Raw genomic sequence first — 20,279 nt, 5'->3', positions numbered from 1 at the left:
AAAAGGCAAAAAGACTATGTGGTTCCTTTTGCCTTTAGGCAATTCATGATCACATTTGACTGCCTACATTTCCTGTCCAACAAGGTTGGCAAAAAAGAAGATAGAGAAATTAGAGAATCTCCCAGAATTTGATGGATCCATGCATATCAGCTTGAGTCCCTCTTGCAACATCTTCCAAGTGATGGTCAGCTGCATACACATCTCTAACAAGAATTCCCCACCTTTTCAGGCAGCTGAATCTATGGTAGAACATTTAATTTTTTTTATTAAGACTCTCTTTACCTTGACCTGAAACTTACTCATGTCCTACTTCCACCCCAGTGATACAGAACAAGACAAATCTCTCTTCCACAAGCTCTTACTATTTCTAAAGACAGAGGTAATACACTCCCCTCTGATTCTCCAATCCAAGCTTCCCCTTTCTGTATGTCTGCTTCTCCTTAGTCATGGACTTGAATCTCATAACCCTGTTCCTCTCTGCTTCCATTAGTCCCTTTCTCTCCCCAAGTGGGCCTCAAAACCAAGTAGATTAATCTAGACATGAGCTGTCCAGAATGAGACAGGATGCCCTTCTTGCCTTTCCATCTGGCTTTAACATCCTCCAGCACCAACTTCTTTTTTAAATCTTTACGATTCTTGGCAGTACTGAAGACTAAGCCAGTTCCTCTCATTTCTAGCACTATTGGAGGATTGGTCTCTAAATTATTTGGAATATTTAACAAGACCAGTTCTCTTCTCATTGCAATTTAGATTCTTGATAAGACCAATTTGGTTTGCCTTAATACAGTCACTTAAATTTTTTTCACTCCAATCCCTCCGGGGTTTGGCACAATTTAGATGACTTCTGGTGAGCCTTCTCTAAAGGGAAAATTAATTAAACCACAAAGGAAAATATCCCAGGCAAATCATTTCTCCCCCCAAATGTTGGAAACTAGTGGGGATTGCATCTATCTTTTGAACCAAAGACATTACTCTATTTAATAATAACTCCTTTAGTGCTTAACTCAGTCCTAGAGATGTGTTCCCAGAACTTGTACTATTCACAGTGCTTGGCAAACCAGGGAAATCTGCTTCCCTTTGGAGCTTGTGAGAAATGCAAACCCTCAATTGCCTCCCAGAGACTTACTGAGTGAGAGTAATAAGCACTCCACTCCATGTGATTCTTATGCCCAATTAGGCTTAAGGAACCTGCTCTAAACTGTATGAGAAGTCATGATTCTCTCCTTAATGTTGGTTTGACCTCTCTTGTGAAGCAGAAGAGCAGTCCCTAGCTAAACAATTACAATGCTAAGATCTGAAGGATAAAAAGTTGGGGATAAAAGAGGCTGTCTCCAAAGTCCCCTGCTTTACTTCCAGAATTTTAAAGGTCTGTTACCAGGGCATTTATCCTTCCCAATGGGAGATACTATTACTCAAACCATATGTCAAGATATGGCATGAGGACTGAACAAATCTTTGGCCAACTCACTTCTAAAAATCTCAGAGTTGACAGGCTCAAATTAATACTCCCAGGATATCCTGTCACAGTTATTGAGATATCCAAATGGAAAAGTCAAAGACTTTGTGGGAAATACTTCCACAAACAATTTAGCTTAAGAAATAGGATTATTAGGAGTTTCCAGATGGTGATCCCAACCACCAGAAACAACAAAAATGGGCTCTGATATGGCATGGAATTCACAAGAGGAATAATGCGCACTGAAGCCGCTTCACAATCAGGACAATCCTACTTTCTCCAACCCCAGCAGCCCTGCCATGTCCTGTCACATCCTCTACCTTCTGGCAAAATCACACCAACTCATGCTCTGTGCTTTCCTGACTCCCGGGTTAATGTGTTTTCCCTTCCTGAAATTCCCTCTCTGTTGAGCTCTGCCTTCCAAAACACTGCGTCAGTCATCAAAATGAGGCATAGTCCCCTCTCATCACCGATACCATGCAGAGCTAATCTCTTCCCCCTCTGATCTCTTGTCCCACATGCTGTCTGTTCCACGCTCCTGGTGCATTGCACACCCTATGCTGGTACAGCAGTGCCCCCTTATTCATGGTTTCACTGATAACAAATGTTTGAATGTTCCTCTTGGGAAAACAACAGGAAGCATTGCAACCAAATGCCTTGCAGTTGCAATTCTTCCTACTGACTGCACGAAATTGGGACTTTTCACAGGAATATACCAAGGTACACTCTATCCTGAAGGAGAGGCAATAAACTTGGCCCTCCAGGCTTACACGGGGCTCATAAGGACAGCAGGGCATTCTAGAGAAATGTCTATGAGATGTCAACCTGGCACCCTGTTTAGCAGTAGTAAGAACAATACTACAAGTGGGGTGGGGGAGATCTGATATTATGGGTTATTTTCTATCAAACAGACAAAATCTTTTTAATGATAATACTTGATATTGGCAAGTAAATTTTCTCTTCCCTATATTTCTGGTATAATTCATTTTATACTATATAAGGACTTATACTATTTGGGGGACTCTATCTTAAGCAAATTATCTGACATGCAAAGATTTATTTAGACATATTTCATTAGTATGTTCATTGCCATGCAACCAATACACCATATAATCCCTAAAATGTTTAAATTATGCATGTGAACATATTTGTACATAAATTAATGAAAATATCCAAATTTCATAGTGGCTATCTTTGGAAGAAAAATAATAAATACATTGTTTTACTTCTTTATACTTTTCCAATTTTTTCATGATGAGTTTCTGTTATTTTATAATCATAACACAAGTCTTTAAACCTTTGACAATGAAAGACTACAATTTCAAGGCTCCTCTCTTAGACTCACTGGCAGAGTCTGAGAACTAAGAACAAAGTTATGTATTTGTTTTGGGGGATGTAGAAAAAGACATGATATGTCACTAAATACTAACTACAATAATGTTTTGTGTGACAAGAAATAGAAGATGGACATCTTAATCCAGGTTATCTGATGTTAGAGTTAGAAATACCTTGGAAAAGACTATGGTTAACATTGCTATTTTCAAATGAAATTAAAATTATAGTTCAGAGGAAGATAGTGGTTAAAGTTTACACATTATCTTTATTTACACCCTAGGGAAAATAAGCCTGAGCACACTCAAGACCTCTCACCTAGGAATCAAGAATTATCCAAGGAAATGAACAGGATCACCTTTGTCTTCTAAGTTAAAGATTAGGAACAGACAATGGATTTGGGAAAGTATGCTAAATGCTTCAAAATAATGAGTAGAAAGGATTTTGAATGTTTACACACACACACAGACAAATAAATGTTTGAAGTGATGGATATTACAATTATTCTGTTCTGATCATTACATATTTATATATGTATTGAAAAGTCACACTGTACCATAAATATGTATAATTATTCCAGGTCAATTAAAAATAATAAAAATAGGGAGGGGTCATGAAGTTAGAAATGATGGTGGAATGTGATGATCATTATTATTCAAAGTACATGTATGAAGACATGAATTGGTGTGAATATACTTTGTATACAAACAGATATATAAAAAATGTGTTCTATATGTTTAATAAAATTATAATGCATTCTGCTGTAATAAATAAATAAAAAATAATAAAAATATGTATCTTTAAACTACCCTGTATCAAAAATCATGTTTGAATGCTTTAAAGACTCACATAGCCTTCCTTCCCCTCCTACTAAGCACACTGGGAACCTTTCAACCAGGTTCTAATTTTGGCTCTGCCATCACAAACTATGTGACCTTAATTCAGTCACTTTTCTGCTTTGAACCTTAATTTCCTCCATTATAAACCAAGAATAAGACTCCTTCTTACCCTAACCCACAAGGGTATTGTCCCACTTAAATGAGATGACAAATGTAAGAGACCTTTAAGAAACATTTGCCCATAAAGTAATACTATTCTGAAAAAACACTAATAATGTTTTTACATGACCTGTGTTTTTATGGAGTGCCCTGAGTTTTATCAAAGAGCCAAAGTTATCGGTTTCTCTTTGAGGGAGAAAGATCATACATCAAACCGAATTGCACTCAACAAATTTCAAGAAACTAATTTCTTTGTTAACTAATCATGTAATTTCAAGAATATCAGAACACTAAGATGGTACCCTGTTCCCTGCTTCTGTCTTTCTCTTTAAAGGACAGGACTGCTTCTCCATCCTTCTCTGGGCTGTGCTAGATACATCCATTGGGATGTCCTCCCAAAAGTGATTCTCAAACTTTAGCACACATCACCATATGAGATTCCCAATTAAATATGCATTTCACATAAGTAATGAATATGTTTTTAAGTATAAGTACATCCTGTGCAATATTTGGGATAACTTATCCTACAAATGTGTTTATTGTTTGACTGAAATTTGCATATAACTGAACAACCTGTATAATTATTTGTTAAATTTGGCAATCCTAATTAAAATCACCTAGAAGCTTTCATTGCTCTGCTTGATTCTCTAGAGTTTCTGATGCAGTAGGTCTAGGTTAGGGCTGGACAACTAGCAAGGTCTGGGTACCTCACTTAGAGAGCCCCACACTGGGAAAATAAGAAAAGGAAAGAGGAACACTGACTTTGAGAGTGCATCCAAGTGTTAGGCCATGAACTTAGTTCACTTTATCTTATTTAATGCCCACAAAGTTTGGTAAGGTTGATATTATTCATCTTAATTTTACAGATGAGATTAAGGATCAGAGGAGTGAAGTGTCTTGCCCAAGGTCCCATAGCCAAAGGTTCTTAAAGTCCAGGACTCAAAAGAAATGCTTCAGCCCTCCACTGACTCCCCCCTTTTCTGACAGTTTCTTCTCATTTCCATGCAGGGGCACCATGGGAAGAGACCCTCCTCCCCATATCTCACTGTAAACTCAGGAGCAACATGTGCTCTGCTGCACTTTATTTCCTCCTTCACCTTCTCAGGAACTGTTAATATTTCTCTCCATTTAGTAACTCTCTTTTCAACAAGAGGAATTTGAAAAGGTTTAACATTGGACAGTGGCCATCTTTCAAGAATCAAACTTCCTGGATTGAAACAGGAAAAAAAGGTGGGGTTTGTATATTCAGAATATTTTATTTCTGAGTCTCTGGTAAATATTTAGACACAAGCTTTGCTCCAGAGTCATCATAACCTCTGTTTACATCAGCTTATGTGCCCACAGACAATGGTTGTCTTTCATTTATTACATGCATGCACATCTCTCCCCTGACCAACAAATCAAAGTGATGAGAAGTCAGGAAACCACTGCCAAAGCTGGTGTTTTCCCACCAGTTTTTGGCACAAAAGACAGGTGAGGTCTTCTGATGGCATTTAGAGGTTGAGGGTACTGGACACCAACCCACCTACCAACAGGTGAACCCATCTTCAGAATCATCAACCATTCAAAAGGCCTGATATAAATGTACCATATCTCTCCCATGCTGCCCCTTTTCAGTGCCTTTGGCCATCTGTTTTTTTTGTTTGTTTGTTTGTTTTGCTTAGATTGCTCATCCCCCAATTTTCCTTATTTTATATTTTAAACTTTTTAACTGATTCATAAAAAGTATACATACTGATGTGATATGTCAATGCATGTATACAATGTGTAATGATCAAAACAGTAATCATTTCAATCATTTCTTGTTTCTGGATGAGTTCTTCTGATCCTTTAGGTCTTAGCCTAAATGTCCAATCTTCAGAAAGTTCCACCCTAGGTAGGCAAAGAAGACCCTTCTCCTTCCCACCTACCCTTCACTCAAATGCTTTTCTTTCTTAGAACTTAACTGTTACTTATAATTTTATATGTATCTTGTAGAAATGTGATATACATACACATACATGCATATAAATGGGCACCTATCACAGAATCTGGCACACAGTAATCACGTATAGTTGTGGAAAAAAGAATAGCAAAGCATAAATAGATAAATGAATAAATGACTGCATAGCTGAAGGTAGAGGACCTGCAAATTAGATAATATAATGATGATAATGATGATAGCCAACCCTTGATTAGTACTGACAGTATCCTATCATAAGTTATTCATATGCACTAACTAACTCAATCCTCACAATAACTCTACAAGATAGGTGCAATTATCTCTATTTTGCATTTGAGGAAACTGGGGTACAGAGAGAGTCACTCACCCATAGCCATGTAAGTAAAAATGCATGGGGTTGAGATTTTAATCAAGGCTTCTAACGCCAGAGTCTGTGCTCTTATCTATAATTTCAAATCACCCCCTTAACACGAAGTTTGCCCAAAAAGATTGATATAGTTGCCTCTGACTTACTTTGCCACATGACAAAACAGACAAGGAAAGCCCAGATATATTTCTTAATGCAAAATCCAAAGACTTCACTTTAGCTGATAGTTTTAGCACTCTTCTGGATTTGACCAACTGGAAACATTGATTGAAATTTAGTTTGTCCTTTATGTCTACAGAAGTGTTAATTTGTTAGAAAATACTGGGAAGGTAGCCAGTGGGAAAGGGAAATCTGGGAGCTTAGGTACAAACTAGATGACAGCAACTTGGCTACATGTCAGTTGACTGATGCCTAGGAACACAAAGAGGTGAGTGGCACATGATGCCTAGGAACCCATGGGGAGGTGAGTGGCAATACATTTTTCAAAGAAGCTCCACAGCAAGGACTAAGATAAGAAGAATGGGAGGCAAATTGCTCTACCAAAAAAAAGTGAAGAAGAATGAGATGGAGAGGAGGAAGATGAGAGGAAAAAGTAGAGAAGAGCATAAAAAGGAGAAAGCAAGAGGAAGAAAAGAAAGGAGGAGAAGGTGGTAGAGGAAGAAGAAAATGAGAAGCAGCAAAAAGAGGAAGAAAGGAAGAAAAGAAGGAGGAAGAGAACAAAGGAACCAGCTTATTTAAGAGCAAAGAAGGAGTTGGTAAAAATTTTCACTGAAAAGGAGATACATATTATGAGAATTTTCAAGTTTTACAAAAACTTGACTCAAACTGACAAAAAAAAAACAGTCTTGAAATAGAGAGGAAGCATGGCCACACCAGATTTTACCAAGATGTCCAACGTTGGCTGAAATTAGACACTCCACCACAGGCTCATGCCACTGCACCTGGCATCAGACTACACCTGTGGGAGACCTTGAGTGAGGTGAATGCTGGTGGCTTGGCTTGGTCCACAGTGAAGTTTATGGAGGAAGCTTCATGAAGGAAGTGGATGGGCAATGGACTCTGCTGACATTTATTGTTTATTAATTATTAAGGTTTTAATGAGGAAAATAACAGAATCAATGAATGGCAGAACTATCAAAATGACAAAACTATTAGTTATAAGGAGGAGCATTGTAGTTTCTTCACTTAGAAATGGTAATGGTAATAATAATAATAATAATAATAATATGGAAATGAATGTCTGTGAATGTACCACAAGAAGGGAAGCCTCAGCAGGAAGAGTATCATCAGGTATCAGAGGGTTTATTCTACAATGACTATTATTTCATTTAATCTGTAAAAATAGTTTCCTTTAGAAATGAGTTTAAAGTAAATTATTTTGTATATGTTCCAAGTTTAATGAATATTGGAGAAAATACTCAACTTTAAATGGTAATAGAATATAAAGGTTTCTTAGTGTGCAAATAAATTTAATCATGGCTTCAATAAAAAATATATTTTAAGACCTATAGAAATGACTTAAATATTTTCCTGTATGTGTATTTCATGTGAATTTTTGTTTTCTTGGGCATTTTGTGTTGGAATGCCAGAGTGAAACATAACTTAGATAGTAGATACAGTATCATTTACCAGAATGCCTACCCTCCAAACCAACATTGTTTCTTTATTTCTGAGTAAATACAACTTGTTTCAAGAGAGTTGTGGCTAATTAAAAATAAATTTCAACAGTGGTCAAAAAACCAAAATTGGATATTCCAATTAAAGACAGACTTGTTTTTCCAGTTTTACTATTATGAGACTTAAAAAAATAGAGCAGCAAAAAACATTTTCTCTGCACAGGGACAGAAATTTGGAGCCCTGCTGGAGAAAGACTTTGAGTTGGATCCTGCATCTTCCCTATCTCCTGAATTCTTACCAATGCCTACACTAGAGAAGAGAATGCAGACTGAGCTCTCAGATGACACTACCAAGTGGGGCCAGCATGAGGATTTTCAAACATTTCCCTCTCCTCTCTCCCTTTTCTCAAATTCAGCTCCTATTTCCATTGCTTGCTTTCATTGCAAGGTCTTGGAGCAGGTATTGTAAGGGATAAAGAAAAATTATGAAAAGTATAGGATTAGACCTCATCAGAGGATACTGGGATAAAAAAGAACACAGATGGCTTTTTGCTGGTGGAAAGCAATCCCAACAAGAAGACAGGGCCCAATGGACTTGGGTGGTAAAAGGAGGCAGAAATCACTTCTCCCAGATTTTTGAAGGATAAACTATTTGTCTTTCCTTCTCATTTTGTCCTGGGGATTTCTCCCTTAGTCGGCTCTTGTCTCTCCTATGTCCATTTGCCTAGTTCCTGGTCTTTTCTCTCTGATTCATGAAGTCCCACCTGTATTGGGCCTGCCAGGTTTTTACAAGACCCACTTTGGGTCCTTTAGTGGCATTGTAAGGGGCCAGACTTTGGTTTGATCATTAGCTTTTAGAGACTTAAAGTTAAATCTGGTATATTTTTCTCCATAGGTTTTTAAAAGTTTAAGAAGCTGTCTTCTTTCTCCAGGGATAATTTCTATCAGGGTCTCTGGTCAACACTAAATGAAAGAATTTCTTGGTTTTCAGATTAACCTTTAGACCACACCTATCGGCCCTCATAAATGTTCTCAAAGGACAAAGAGAAAGAGACCTGAATAACCAGAAGAACAGAGAGAGTCCTAGATCGGTCCTTATCTTTGAGTGAACTTGGGCCATGGAGTTAATCATCATCCTTATTATACTTGCAAATTAGATCACTGAAAAGTCAATCAGATAAGTGATGTGACAGTCTTTGGGAAAAGTTTCTACTTGAAAAAGAAAAAGTAAAAGAGCTACCACTGAGGCTCACTACCAATACAACTCTGAAACTGTACACATGTTCTCAAAACAATAAGTCTGGTCCTTTGCCTGTTTTTGTAAATAAAGTTTATTGGAACACAGCCATGCCCATTCATTAATTTCATGGATACTTTTGTGCTACAAAGCTGAGTTGAGTAGTTGTGACAAATTTCACAGCTACAAAGATGAAAGTGTTTACTATGTAGTCTTTTGCAGAAAAAGTTTGCCAACACTTTCCCTAAGGCACTGGGATATAATGCTTTCTGTAAATTCTCTAACAATAAAAGAAGAAAAGGAATTCTAGCTGTCCAGAGACACTATAATCTCCATGGTCTTTGCTGGTAATTGACGAACTAGTGTGGCCATACCCATTTCCTTTACTTTCCCCCTCTCTTTGGCATACAGTCTTAGAATTTCAGTCCTGGAAGAGCCTTTGAGACTCATTGAATGTTTTTGCTATGGCCATCAGGCCAAGAGAGATGCCAGCTCTGGAGAGCCTCTGGCTTCTGTAATTATGTCTTTGGGCCAGCACATTTGAGAACCGATATTTGAGACTCCTCATCTGACCCCTAAAATTAAAGAGGAAACTCCTGAAGACTTAGAGAAGTTAATGAATTTCCCAATGTCACAAGGCTTGGTTAAGTCAGGTCCTTTGGTTCCTTGTGCAGTTCTCACTCCCTGCCCTTTGGAATGCTTACTTCTGAGTAGAAAGAGTTCCCAAGGGTTTGGCCCAGCCTTGTTGTGCCCCATGCTCCCATGGAGTCCACTCTGACAATGTATCATTATGACCAAATTCCTCTCCAAAACAAGAGTTCTCTCTGGGATGTAAATCTGGGGGCCTATTTCTCTGAGTAATTTCTTCCTGCATTCGAATCATCCATATCCTTCAAATAATCATTATAATACAGCACACAGGGAGCTGCTAGTTAAAAATGCCCAAACAAAGTGCCCCCCAAAAAGGGAATCCTGAGCTACCAACCAGTCCACAATTACAGTAGTACAACTTTATGGTTCCTGTTACTCAGTTGAGTTGGCTTGGGTTGCTTTAAGAGTGATTCAGGCTCCTGCAGACACCCCCCACCCCACCCCACCCCGGTCCCCGCCTGGCTCTCCGTGGAAGCTACTCTTCTTGTAATTTCAGCCCTGGAGTCTGATGTTTCCCCGCTAACTGTCCCTCACTTCTATTCTTAGGCCAAGGTACAAACTCCTTTCCTCTACCAGACTCACTAACTTTTTAGGAATGAGGCCTGTTTTAGAGTTCCCAGATTTTCACCTGGAGTACGTCATAATGACTCTTTCCAAAGCTCCCTTAGATCCTAGAAATGCACAGAACCAGCCTCTTATATCCAGTCTCCTTTCAGATTTTATGAGCTGATTTCTTCTGACTTTTCCATGCCTCAAGTATCAACCCAGGGTCAACACAAGTCTTCCCTTCCTAAAATCTCCCTGGGCCATCTTTCAGAAGCTTATCTGGATGTATTCTCTTTCTACAGCACAAAACAACTGGGCAAAAGGCAGAAGGAAGGGGCACAGGGCCCCAGTGAAAGTTTTTGCCACAGCCAGCAGGCCAAGAGAGATATCGGCTCTGGAGAGCCTTTGATTCTGTAATGTCTTTGGGCCAGCGTATTTGAGAATTGATATTCTGGTTATGGGCTTATTGAACAATGACAGGTTTAAACTGACTTCATATCATATTTCAAAGAGAAATTGAGATGTATAGTTTTGACGATGTTCTAAATTTTTCAGTTTTGGAGGGAAAGTTCTTAAATGTGTATTTTCTTGATTTCCATGTTTTCCTCTAATTCCTTCTTTCAGGTGTATATCGCTATGTGTTTAAAAAAAACCAATGTTTTAAATTCTAGAATGAAAATCACTGTGGTTATTTATTTCTTCTAAAGTAGCAGTTTTTAAACTTTGATACGTCACTAGAATGTTGTTCTCAAACAAAATGTGAGTTGATTCCTCTTATATAAAATAAATAAAAATTGAGTTGCTGGGGAATAAAGAGGAGAAAAACCACCCCTGAAGCATTTCTTCAGAGCCCAAGTGTTTTAGTGAACATAGTATAAAAACACTTTGGATTGCAATCATATTTGGTTTTTTATTTGTTCTTTTTAGTTATACATGACAGTAGAGTATATTTTGACATACTTAATACAAACATGAAGTACATCTAAAAGAATGTAACTATATTTGTGTTAGTCAGCTTTTTGCATTGCTAATACCTTAGAAAACAACTTAGGGAGGAAGAATGTATTTTGGTTCATGGTTTCAGAGATTTCAATTTATATTCAGTTGGCTCCATTGTATGAGATGACACAGAACATCATGGCAGAAGAGCATGGTGGAGGACAGCTATTCAGTTAATTACAATGAGGAAGCAGAGACAGAGACAAGGAATACCCGTTAGGGCACACCTGCAACCATGCCCACAGCCTATAGTTTCTACCACCTCCCAGTAGTTCATTCAGTTATCAATGGATTAATCCACTGGTGAGGTCAGAGCCATCATGATCTAATCACTTCCCAAAACCACCATCTCTGAACATTGTTATACTGGGAATCAAGCCTTCAACACATGAATCTTTGGGAGACATTTAAGATTCAGACCATAACACCATATTTTAATGCATCTAAGATACCAACTATCATAAAATGTATCATGTACCTCAAAGAGAGAACAAACATTGTCAATTGACGTATGGAATGCCACAGATTGGCTTTGAAACTCAGCCCAACACAAATTAACATGATTCGTGTGTGTGTGTGTGTGTGTGTATACATATTTTATTTATACTCCTGAAAGTCAACAAATTCATTTTAAAATGCAGCCAATGTGTACCTGGAATTGATAATTTGCAGGAATATAAGTAAATATGCATATAAATCATCTCAATTTATTCATACAATGAACCTAGAAGTTAAATTTAAGACATCAGCAGCAATAGTTTCAGGGAAACACTAAGCTTCCCCTTACTGAGCACTACTAAATACCATGCACTAGATAGATGCCAACTGAGGGAGTTGCCTTGGCACTGTGAAATAGAAAAGGAGGGAACCCTTCCAAACTCATTCTATGAGGCTAGTATCACCCTTTATGTCAAAACCAGACAAAGACACATCAAGGAAGGAAAACTTCAGATCAATATTCCTGATGAACATAAATGCAAAAATTCTCAATAAAATTCTGGCAAATTGCATACAAAAACATATTAAAAGATTAATTTTATTTTAAATAGATTATGTGACTAGTGGTTACCACATTGAACAGGACAGCTCCAGAAAGGATACCCAAACTTTGCTTGAACTTTGGGATCAGAGCTGCCACTTACGGCTGTCATCCCTTCTCATTGTATATATGTGCCATTACGCCCATTTTTCACTAACCAATCTCACTTATATCTTAATCCCAAGTAATTGCAACATTTGGACAAATTGTTCAATTAATTGCTTCAATGAGAACTCTGGATCAAAATGGTCAGTGGGTTGAATTGATAACCCAGCCAGAACCCTGTGCTGATATGATGGGATGAGTGTCTTAGACTCTCTCACACCCATGCACCTGTCCTTTGATTGAGCTAGTTCTGCCTGTATGAAAGTATCATAGAAAAAAGCGCTTAAATATGCAAAATATAAAATCCAACAAAGGTTAAGAACTACAATTGAAAACAGTGGAAGTCTCTTCTTCCATTTATTCAGTGAGTGTCTCCTATATATCAGGTACCACAAATAGCTCCAGAAAACGACAATAAAATTGCTCTTAAATGAGAGAAAGTAGGAAAGAGGTAGCAAAAGAGCTTCTATTTACAGATTTTCCACCATAGAAGAGGTCCCCACTTCTCATAACACTTCTGGAAAGTAAATATAATCAATTCCATTTTATAAATAGAGAAATGGAAACTTAGATTTGTCCAAGAATACTTCCATCTGTGTGTTCTTGTTTCTCCGCACTGCCCACCTTGTGAAGTTTTTTCCTCTATTTATCCCTTGATGAATTCCAACCATTACTTATTTAAATGTTATTCCATTAAAACAAGAGATTATAAATGCTCAGGAGACCTGGTGAGCATGTGACCCATATCCAGAATTTAGGGAAGAAGGAAGAATATGGGTTCCTAAAGGTAATACCCCCAGTACATAGAATTTCAGAAAAAAACTTACCGGCCACCACACCATACTTCGGCCTGCCAGGAAAAAACCTCCGACTGTCCCACGATTGGTGGAAAACATAGCCTAAGGAAGAAAGGGTCCAAAATTTAATAGAAAACTAGAAGAATGACCTTACCAGCCTAGGACATACCTTCCCATTCTGGCACTTTCTTTAACCACTCCACTTTTTGGCCTTCTTTCACTTTCCTATTCCCCTGGACCCTCACGATACTTAGATGATGGAGGCAGGGCCCTACAGTTGACAGACAAGGAAACTGAGGCTCAGAAGGCTTAAACAATGCCCCTAGTTCCAGTGAAACAAACTGAAATTAAGGACAACTTCCTGATAAGTATTTTTCTGCATTGTGTCTTTCCTCATACTGGGAATAAAATCTTTAGCCTGGGGGATGCCAAAGAAACAGAATGGCAATCACCCCCTGCCTCAGTCTGTCTAGTGCAGGTAACTAAATATTCATATGTATGCCATCTGGCTTTTGTTTCTACAAATTATAACCACTTCTATGGGTCCTGCAGATAAACAACCTCACTGCTTCTTCCTAGTTTGACCAAACTGCAAAAAATTCATTTTTTATTTTCCATATTTTGCCTATTGTGTGGGTGGGTGGCCAGATCCAGCCAATCAGGATCCAGGCAGGATCTCTGGGTTAGGCTGCTGGTAACACTAACTTACTCTGCAATTGGCTCTGAACAAGCCCCTCCACCTGAATCTGTTTGCTTTCATTAAATAGGAGGAAATGCAACTCTTACATTTTTATGGATGCATTATAATTATACATAATAGATTTACTGTTATATATGCATGTTTTCATACATGTACACACACACACACACACACACACACAAATATATACACACAAAAAGGTATAACAATACAATTCAGTTGATTTTTTCCCCAGTACCTCTCTTTTCTCCTCTCCTTCAATACCTTTTGGAAATAGAAATTTTTACCTCTTTCTTGCAAGAATATCAATGTACCAAATAAAATATCATGCTTTTGAAAAGTACTATATGGTATGTGCATTGTATCTTAATAAAGCTATTGTCAAGAAAGAAAATACTGTAAGATTGCAAGATGTTGATACTAAATATTGCATTAAAAAACAGACATTCAAACTCAATACAAATTTATCCCTCCCTGAAGATGTAAGTAGGAGCTTGCTGGAATCGTTCTTTGGCAATATATTGTGACTAATGTGATAAATACAGAGAAAGGGGACAATTTCTTCTAAAAAGAGGACAAGAGGAAAGGCTTCCCAGAGTGGGCAGCATTTCAGCAAATGTTAAAGGAAAAGGGAGGGGGATTTCAGGAGTTCAATGATCCAGAGGTGGAACTATACTCAGGCTGGGGAGGGAAGGAATGGCAAACAGTGTTAGTTGTTGAACCTGACTGAGGCATATGAATAGGGAGAGTGGTGAGAGGTGAGCCAAGATCTCAAATGCCAGGCTAAAAGTTACAGGCTGTATTCATAAGCAATAAGCAGTCACTGAAGTCTTAGGAGGAGAAATATGACATGTATGTTTAATGCATGATGACCAGCTCTTCTCAAGCCTTCTTTGGAATGTTGTTTCTGAGACTGCAGCTTATTTCTGTTTGAGCTCAGGCCCAGGCCCAGGTCCAGGCTTTCAGCATAAAATTGGGCTTGTCCCTGGACCTCCTCTTTTCTGACATTGGGTTTCTCTCAGCAGACACTTGCTAATCTCCCCGAAAATATTAATGACTGATAGGGACTTAGCCCCATCTGATGTGTTTGTGTTTTCATAGCTGACCATGAGGCTAAAAGGCATCACTGGTCTAAAGAAATTAACCTCTGATGGTGACATTTCAGTCATTTAGAAACTTCATTCAGCAAACAAGTCTGCAGTGGATGACTCATTGCTAGATTGTCACACAGCAAAGAAGTATTGAATAGAGTCCTTTAAGAAGCAGGATTATTTATGCATCTAATCTAATAACAGATTTGTTGAGCATCCCTGGGTGCTAGGCAGTACCAAGGAGAGCGCATCAGGGCTTTCTGGACTCCTAGCAGGGTCTTCCATCCCATTGGACATACTCTGAGGGCTCTATAGTGGATGTTTTGAGAGTAACAGGAGAACCAACAGATTAAAACACATAAGAAGGTCACTAGGGCTGAAATAGAAATAAATCCCAATGACTTAGCCTCCAGTGGTGGGTTAGGGAAAAATTATTCTGAAGTCAAAGAAGGTGATTAGGGAGACAGGAAAAGTAGGTTGAGGTCCAGACACAAAGATTTCCCAGTTCTTCAGAAATGAAGAGCTTAGAGGAAGAATGTAAGGGCAGGGTCTAGAATGGGGAGCTGGAGTAATTCAGAAAAGATATTGGAGATGTACCAAAGGTAAAGAGAGGTGCACCTCCACAAGGCCTTTCCTCTCCAGCATGGTTATCCTCTCCTCATCTCTGCCTACCCATCCCTCAAGGCCTCTCAAATGTCACCTTCCCTGTAAAACCTTACCTAACACTCCCCCCATGGAAATCTCTTCTATGTACTCTTCCCTTCCCCAGGCAAAAATAATCTCTCCCTCCTAAGATCACCTAGAGAACACCACTGTTACCTTGTTCAAAGTCCTTACATGTTCTTTTACTTTGTGTTACCATATTACAAATTTTTAATCCCTATAAAACTCAGTAAATGCCTTATGCATGGAAAAGCACTGTCTCATGATTAGGATAGGCACAAAAAAACGTCAAGGTCCTAGGGTTCACTTTGTAAACCATAGTGTTAAATTTGCCGCTCTATCCTACAACTAGAAGAGAATAAACTCACAATGGCAAGCTGTGAGAGCAAAAGAAGAACAATTAACTCAGAATGTTTTTTGTTTGGTTGGTTGGTTGGTTGGTTTGGTTTTCTCAATGGAATACAAACGTCATTGAGCAAAAGGAAGGAACTTTAAACCTCAGTTTAAATGAGGAACAGATTAAGAAACTGGAGATGTTGGGCCTGGAGAGAAGACTCAGGTGTGGCCTGTTACCTTCTGATATGTAAAACAGGACAGTCACACTCAGTGCATCCTGCATAGAGCATAACAAAAAAAAAAAAATGGGAGAAGCCCCAGGATGTCAGGTTGAAGCTGGGTCCCAGCTCCTTTTTGTCAGTGCTGTTCAGAGATGGCCATGGGGCCACTGGGAAGATTTTTCTGCTGAAAGTATTCAAGTCAAGGCTGTTGAAAACTAGCCAAAGTGACTTTGACAAATGGATTAAAGAAGAAATGTAAGCATAAGATGAAGAGGATTGAAGTCAATAAACTTTAGGTTTCATCTTTATGAACACATATACATAAAAAAGAAACTCAGAACCATTTGGACACTGTCACTGTGTCACTGTCACAGCTGAAAGGTCAAAGGAGAGAGTATTCCAAAAAAGAATAGTGTCTTAGAGGGGGCAAGAAAGAATATTGGGAAGAACATTGGATTTGGTATCTATGACCTGGGTCCGAATTCCAGCTCTATATTGATTCATCTGATTGACTTCTAGCCACCCTTTCTGATCCTAATCTGTAAAATAAAAAAAGTTAGGGTTCACTCAGACACCATTCCAGCTCAGGCATTAGACACCATTCCAGCTCAGTACATAAGACAGGGGTCATTAAATTTATTCTGCAAGGAAAAAGAGCCTGATAGTAAATACTTAATATTTTGTGGGATACATGCTGCCCTATTTTTTGTTTTGTTTTGTTTTGGTTTGGTTTGTATTTATGACACTTTAAAAGTGTGAAAAGCAGCTGGGTGTGGTGGTACACACTTGTAATCCCAGCGACTCTGGAGGCTGAGGAAGGAGGATCACAGGTTCAAAGCCAGTCTCAGCAATTTAGTGAGGCCGTAATCAACCTAGTAAGACTCTGTCTCAAAATTAAAAAATAAAATAAAATAAAATAAAAGGGCTAGAGTGTTGCTCAGTAGTTAAATGCCTATGGATTCAATTATAGATAGATAGATGATAGATAGATAGATAGATAGATAGATAGATAGATAGATAGATAGATAGAGAGAGATAAATGTGTAAAAAGTATTTTTAGTTTGTGGATCATACAAAAACAGGGTGTGGGTCAGATTTGGCTCATGGACCATAATTTTAACAAACCCTGGCCAGAGAGAGTTAGAGGATAGTTGAAATGTTCCAGCATGACAAGTATAGAGATTCACTTTCAGAAGATATAAAGTCCCCCACGAAGCCACCTGAGAGGAAATAGAAGTGGAAATAAATACCAAAGAAGCCACAATCCAAAGCTCAAGTATGATCGAATGAGTCACAGATGGAAGAATATGAAACTACTGAAGAATATTGGAAGTGACAGGATGGTGACAGAGGGATGTTGCTAAAATGGGCCTGGACCCTTGTATCCCTGCAGCACAGGGATTAGGCATGAGTCAGAATGCCTATCCCAAAGTCACTCTTAACCCTTTCATAGTAAAAAGGGGAGTCTTGACTGGAAGAAATTCAGCATGTTAAATGATCAGGGTCCAGGGGCACTGCTAATGGGGAAAGATTAAATGTCGGCAAATACTAGCAGGCTCATTAACCAGCATTTAAAAGGACAAGTGGTACTGATTCACAGATACTTCAGAAGTGCAAATACCATAAAAAATGTAAACATCTGTAGTACTGGCAGGGCTAAAGAGATTGGTTTACAAAACTGAGATTATCGGGATTGTCGGGGAAATGGGCAGTATAGCATAGCTACCAAATGATAGATTCACATCTTGGATCCAGTGAATATAAGTTGGGGAGAAGTGGGAAGTATTAAGGCAGACACAGTGACAGTGTACCTGATACCTTGAGAAACCAGGAGTCATGACAGCCTGAGTTCCAGGAACAACCCTATGTATTGCAAAATCTTAGGCAAATCACAACCACTTGGGGTTTCAACTTCCTCTTTTGTAAACTGGGGATTAGCATTTATTTCTGTCTTGTGGCTTTTTGTATAGATGTTCTATCCAGCTAACCATTTTGCCCATTTTCCTTAACAGACCAAATTATTCAGAGTCTGGGTAACACCCTGTAGGGCAAATGAGATTCCAAAAAAAATTCCCAAAGTCTATAAAAGTTTGCAGATCCTCACAATATCTTTGAGAAGTCATAAGATTAGATGCAACTGTACCTATGTTATTCTTGGGTAAACTGAGGCTATAGGAAGCTATCTTACCTGGTCATTTTGTTTCAAGCCTGAGAAAGCCAATTCTGGCTCCTACTTGAATATTTCCCACTCTTTTGGGGGAAGCTGAGAATATTGAGGAAGAATAAGCCACACCAACCCTATAATTTCTTTAAAAAATAAAAAAATCCACACTTCCTTTTACTCCTGAAAGTTTCAGTGCCCATAGAAGGGTTAGTGCCCATCCTTCCCTCTAAGTCTGAAGGGTTCAACACAAATAGGTCTGACTGGCACAGCAGCCCCCTCTATCTGTCACCCCCATCCAGGACAACCCTTGAAAGTGGCTGGAATTTAAAGTGGCAAGCTTTTAAAACACCTTCTCTTTTAGTGTTAGGTGTGCCAGAGTCTGTCATAAATGAACTTTCCAAGTTCCAGGATGCAGAGAACAAGTTTCTCTGGTTTGGTGTGTCCCCAGAGTCCCAAGGGGAGACACATGCACTTCCCTCTCTGCAGCACCAGGGCACTCTCTGGTCTTCCTCCTCCTGCTCCATATAACTTCCCCATTCCTAATTAGCTCCAGCCCCTGGGATTCCCTGGCAAAGGCCTCTTGTTTAACCTTCCCCAGGAGCAGTGACATGGGTCAGCCTCCCCCACAGACTGCCCCAAGCACCTGAGCCTGACAGGGGCTGTGACTTTCTGGCTTGACACGGTTTCTTTCCCATTTCAAGTTGGTTAACTAACATAAGGCAGTAGTCACCTGGTTGACCCTCTGCCTCCTGGCACTTTCCTGCCCTTTTTACTCTCTCCTTGTCTCAGCAATCCTCCACCTTCCTTCTTTGCTCATAGGCCCCAGGAATCTCTTGGCTTTCCTGATGCTCCCCTGGGATCCCCTCTAACTGAATTTCATGCTTGCTTACTGTCCACACATTGCACCCCTCAACACCTCTCAAGGGTTTCCAACGCTTTCCCACTTGCCTGCATCCATCTCCTGGCAGCTCAGAGACCCCAGCCCTTCGTGCGCCCCCGTTCAACTCTGGTCTCAGGGCCCCTACATACCCATAGCCCGACGGCCATCACAACCACAAAGTAGATGACAATGACAGAGATGTCCGCAGCATTTCGGATGCGCTCATAGGATTCCACTGGAGCAGCAGCGGTGGTGGGCGATGGGCTCCAGGTGCTACTGTCCATGGCGGTGGCGGCAAATCCTTCCCCCACGCCCGGACTGCTCACTTCTTATTCAGCCTCGGAGTTAATTATCAGCCCTGGGGGAGGGGATCCGCGATGGAGGGGCAGCCGGGCGGTGAATCAAAGCTCCTGCACTGCTGTTGCTGCTGCTGCTGTTGCAGGTGCTCTGCACTGTCGGCCAGCAGCACCAAAGTTGGAGTGTTGAATGAGGAGTCAGCCGAGCTGTTGGCAGGGTGGTGTTGTCCAGGACAGGTAAAGGCTGTCCCTCGAGCAGGGAGGGGCCGGCCAGGAGGTGGTGCCCGCGTGGCACAAAGGCCGAGGTCCTTTAGCAGCGGGAAACCACCAGGCTGCCACGCCTGGCCTGCCATGGGATTCCACCTGGGACAGAGCAGGAGTGGCTTAATAGAGGGATCACCGCCTGGGGCCAGGGACCTAGAGACTGTTGAGAGCACCTGCCAACTGCTGCTCTTGGACAAGTCCCAGCACCTCTCTGGACCTGGCCTCTCCATGTGTAAAATGGGCACAGAGCTCTTCTAAGAAACTCAGCCAAATTCTTGGTCTTGGTGGAGAACATTCTGGGGAAATGGGAACTTGCTGGATGCATAATCATAATCCCTGGCCACAGGCATAGCCAGTCACTCACATTCCTGATTCCACCTCCACAGCCCTCAAAGACACTGTTACCCTCCTATAGGAGGAAGACACTGAGACTGGAAGAAGGAAAGCATTTCCTTACTCTGTGTCTCACCAGGTACAGTCAGCCTGCATATTCCAGGATTTGGCATCCAGAGTACAGAATTTTTGCTTAAATTTTCCCTAAACAATACAGTATAAAACTGTTTACATAAAACTTACATT

At 39.8% G+C, this 20,279-nt stretch overlaps 1 protein-coding gene across 1 annotated transcript in view; it reads right to left on the bottom strand.

Moving 5' to 3' along the window:
• The window catches only part of LOC101978348 (sodium/glucose cotransporter 1), a 69,024-nt gene extending 49,255 nt beyond the window's left edge, over positions 1 to 19,769 (bottom strand). Inside the window, exons 1-2 of the mRNA XM_005339872.4 lie at positions 19,290 to 19,769; positions 13,116 to 13,187 (exon numbers count right to left, since the gene is read on the bottom strand). Coding sequence (XP_005339929.1) covers positions 13,116 to 13,187; positions 19,290 to 19,424 — 207 coding nt within the window. The 5' untranslated portion in view covers positions 19,425 to 19,769. The remainder of the gene's footprint in view (positions 1 to 13,115; positions 13,188 to 19,289) is intronic.
• Between the last annotated feature and the right edge of the window lie 510 nt (positions 19,770 to 20,279).

This window comes from Ictidomys tridecemlineatus, chromosome 2, assembly GCF_052094955.1.
Source record: "Ictidomys tridecemlineatus isolate mIctTri1 chromosome 2, mIctTri1.hap1, whole genome shotgun sequence".
NCBI lineage: Eukaryota > Metazoa > Chordata > Mammalia > Rodentia > Sciuridae > Ictidomys > Ictidomys tridecemlineatus.
This window is presented reverse-complemented; position numbering and strand designations above follow the sequence as displayed.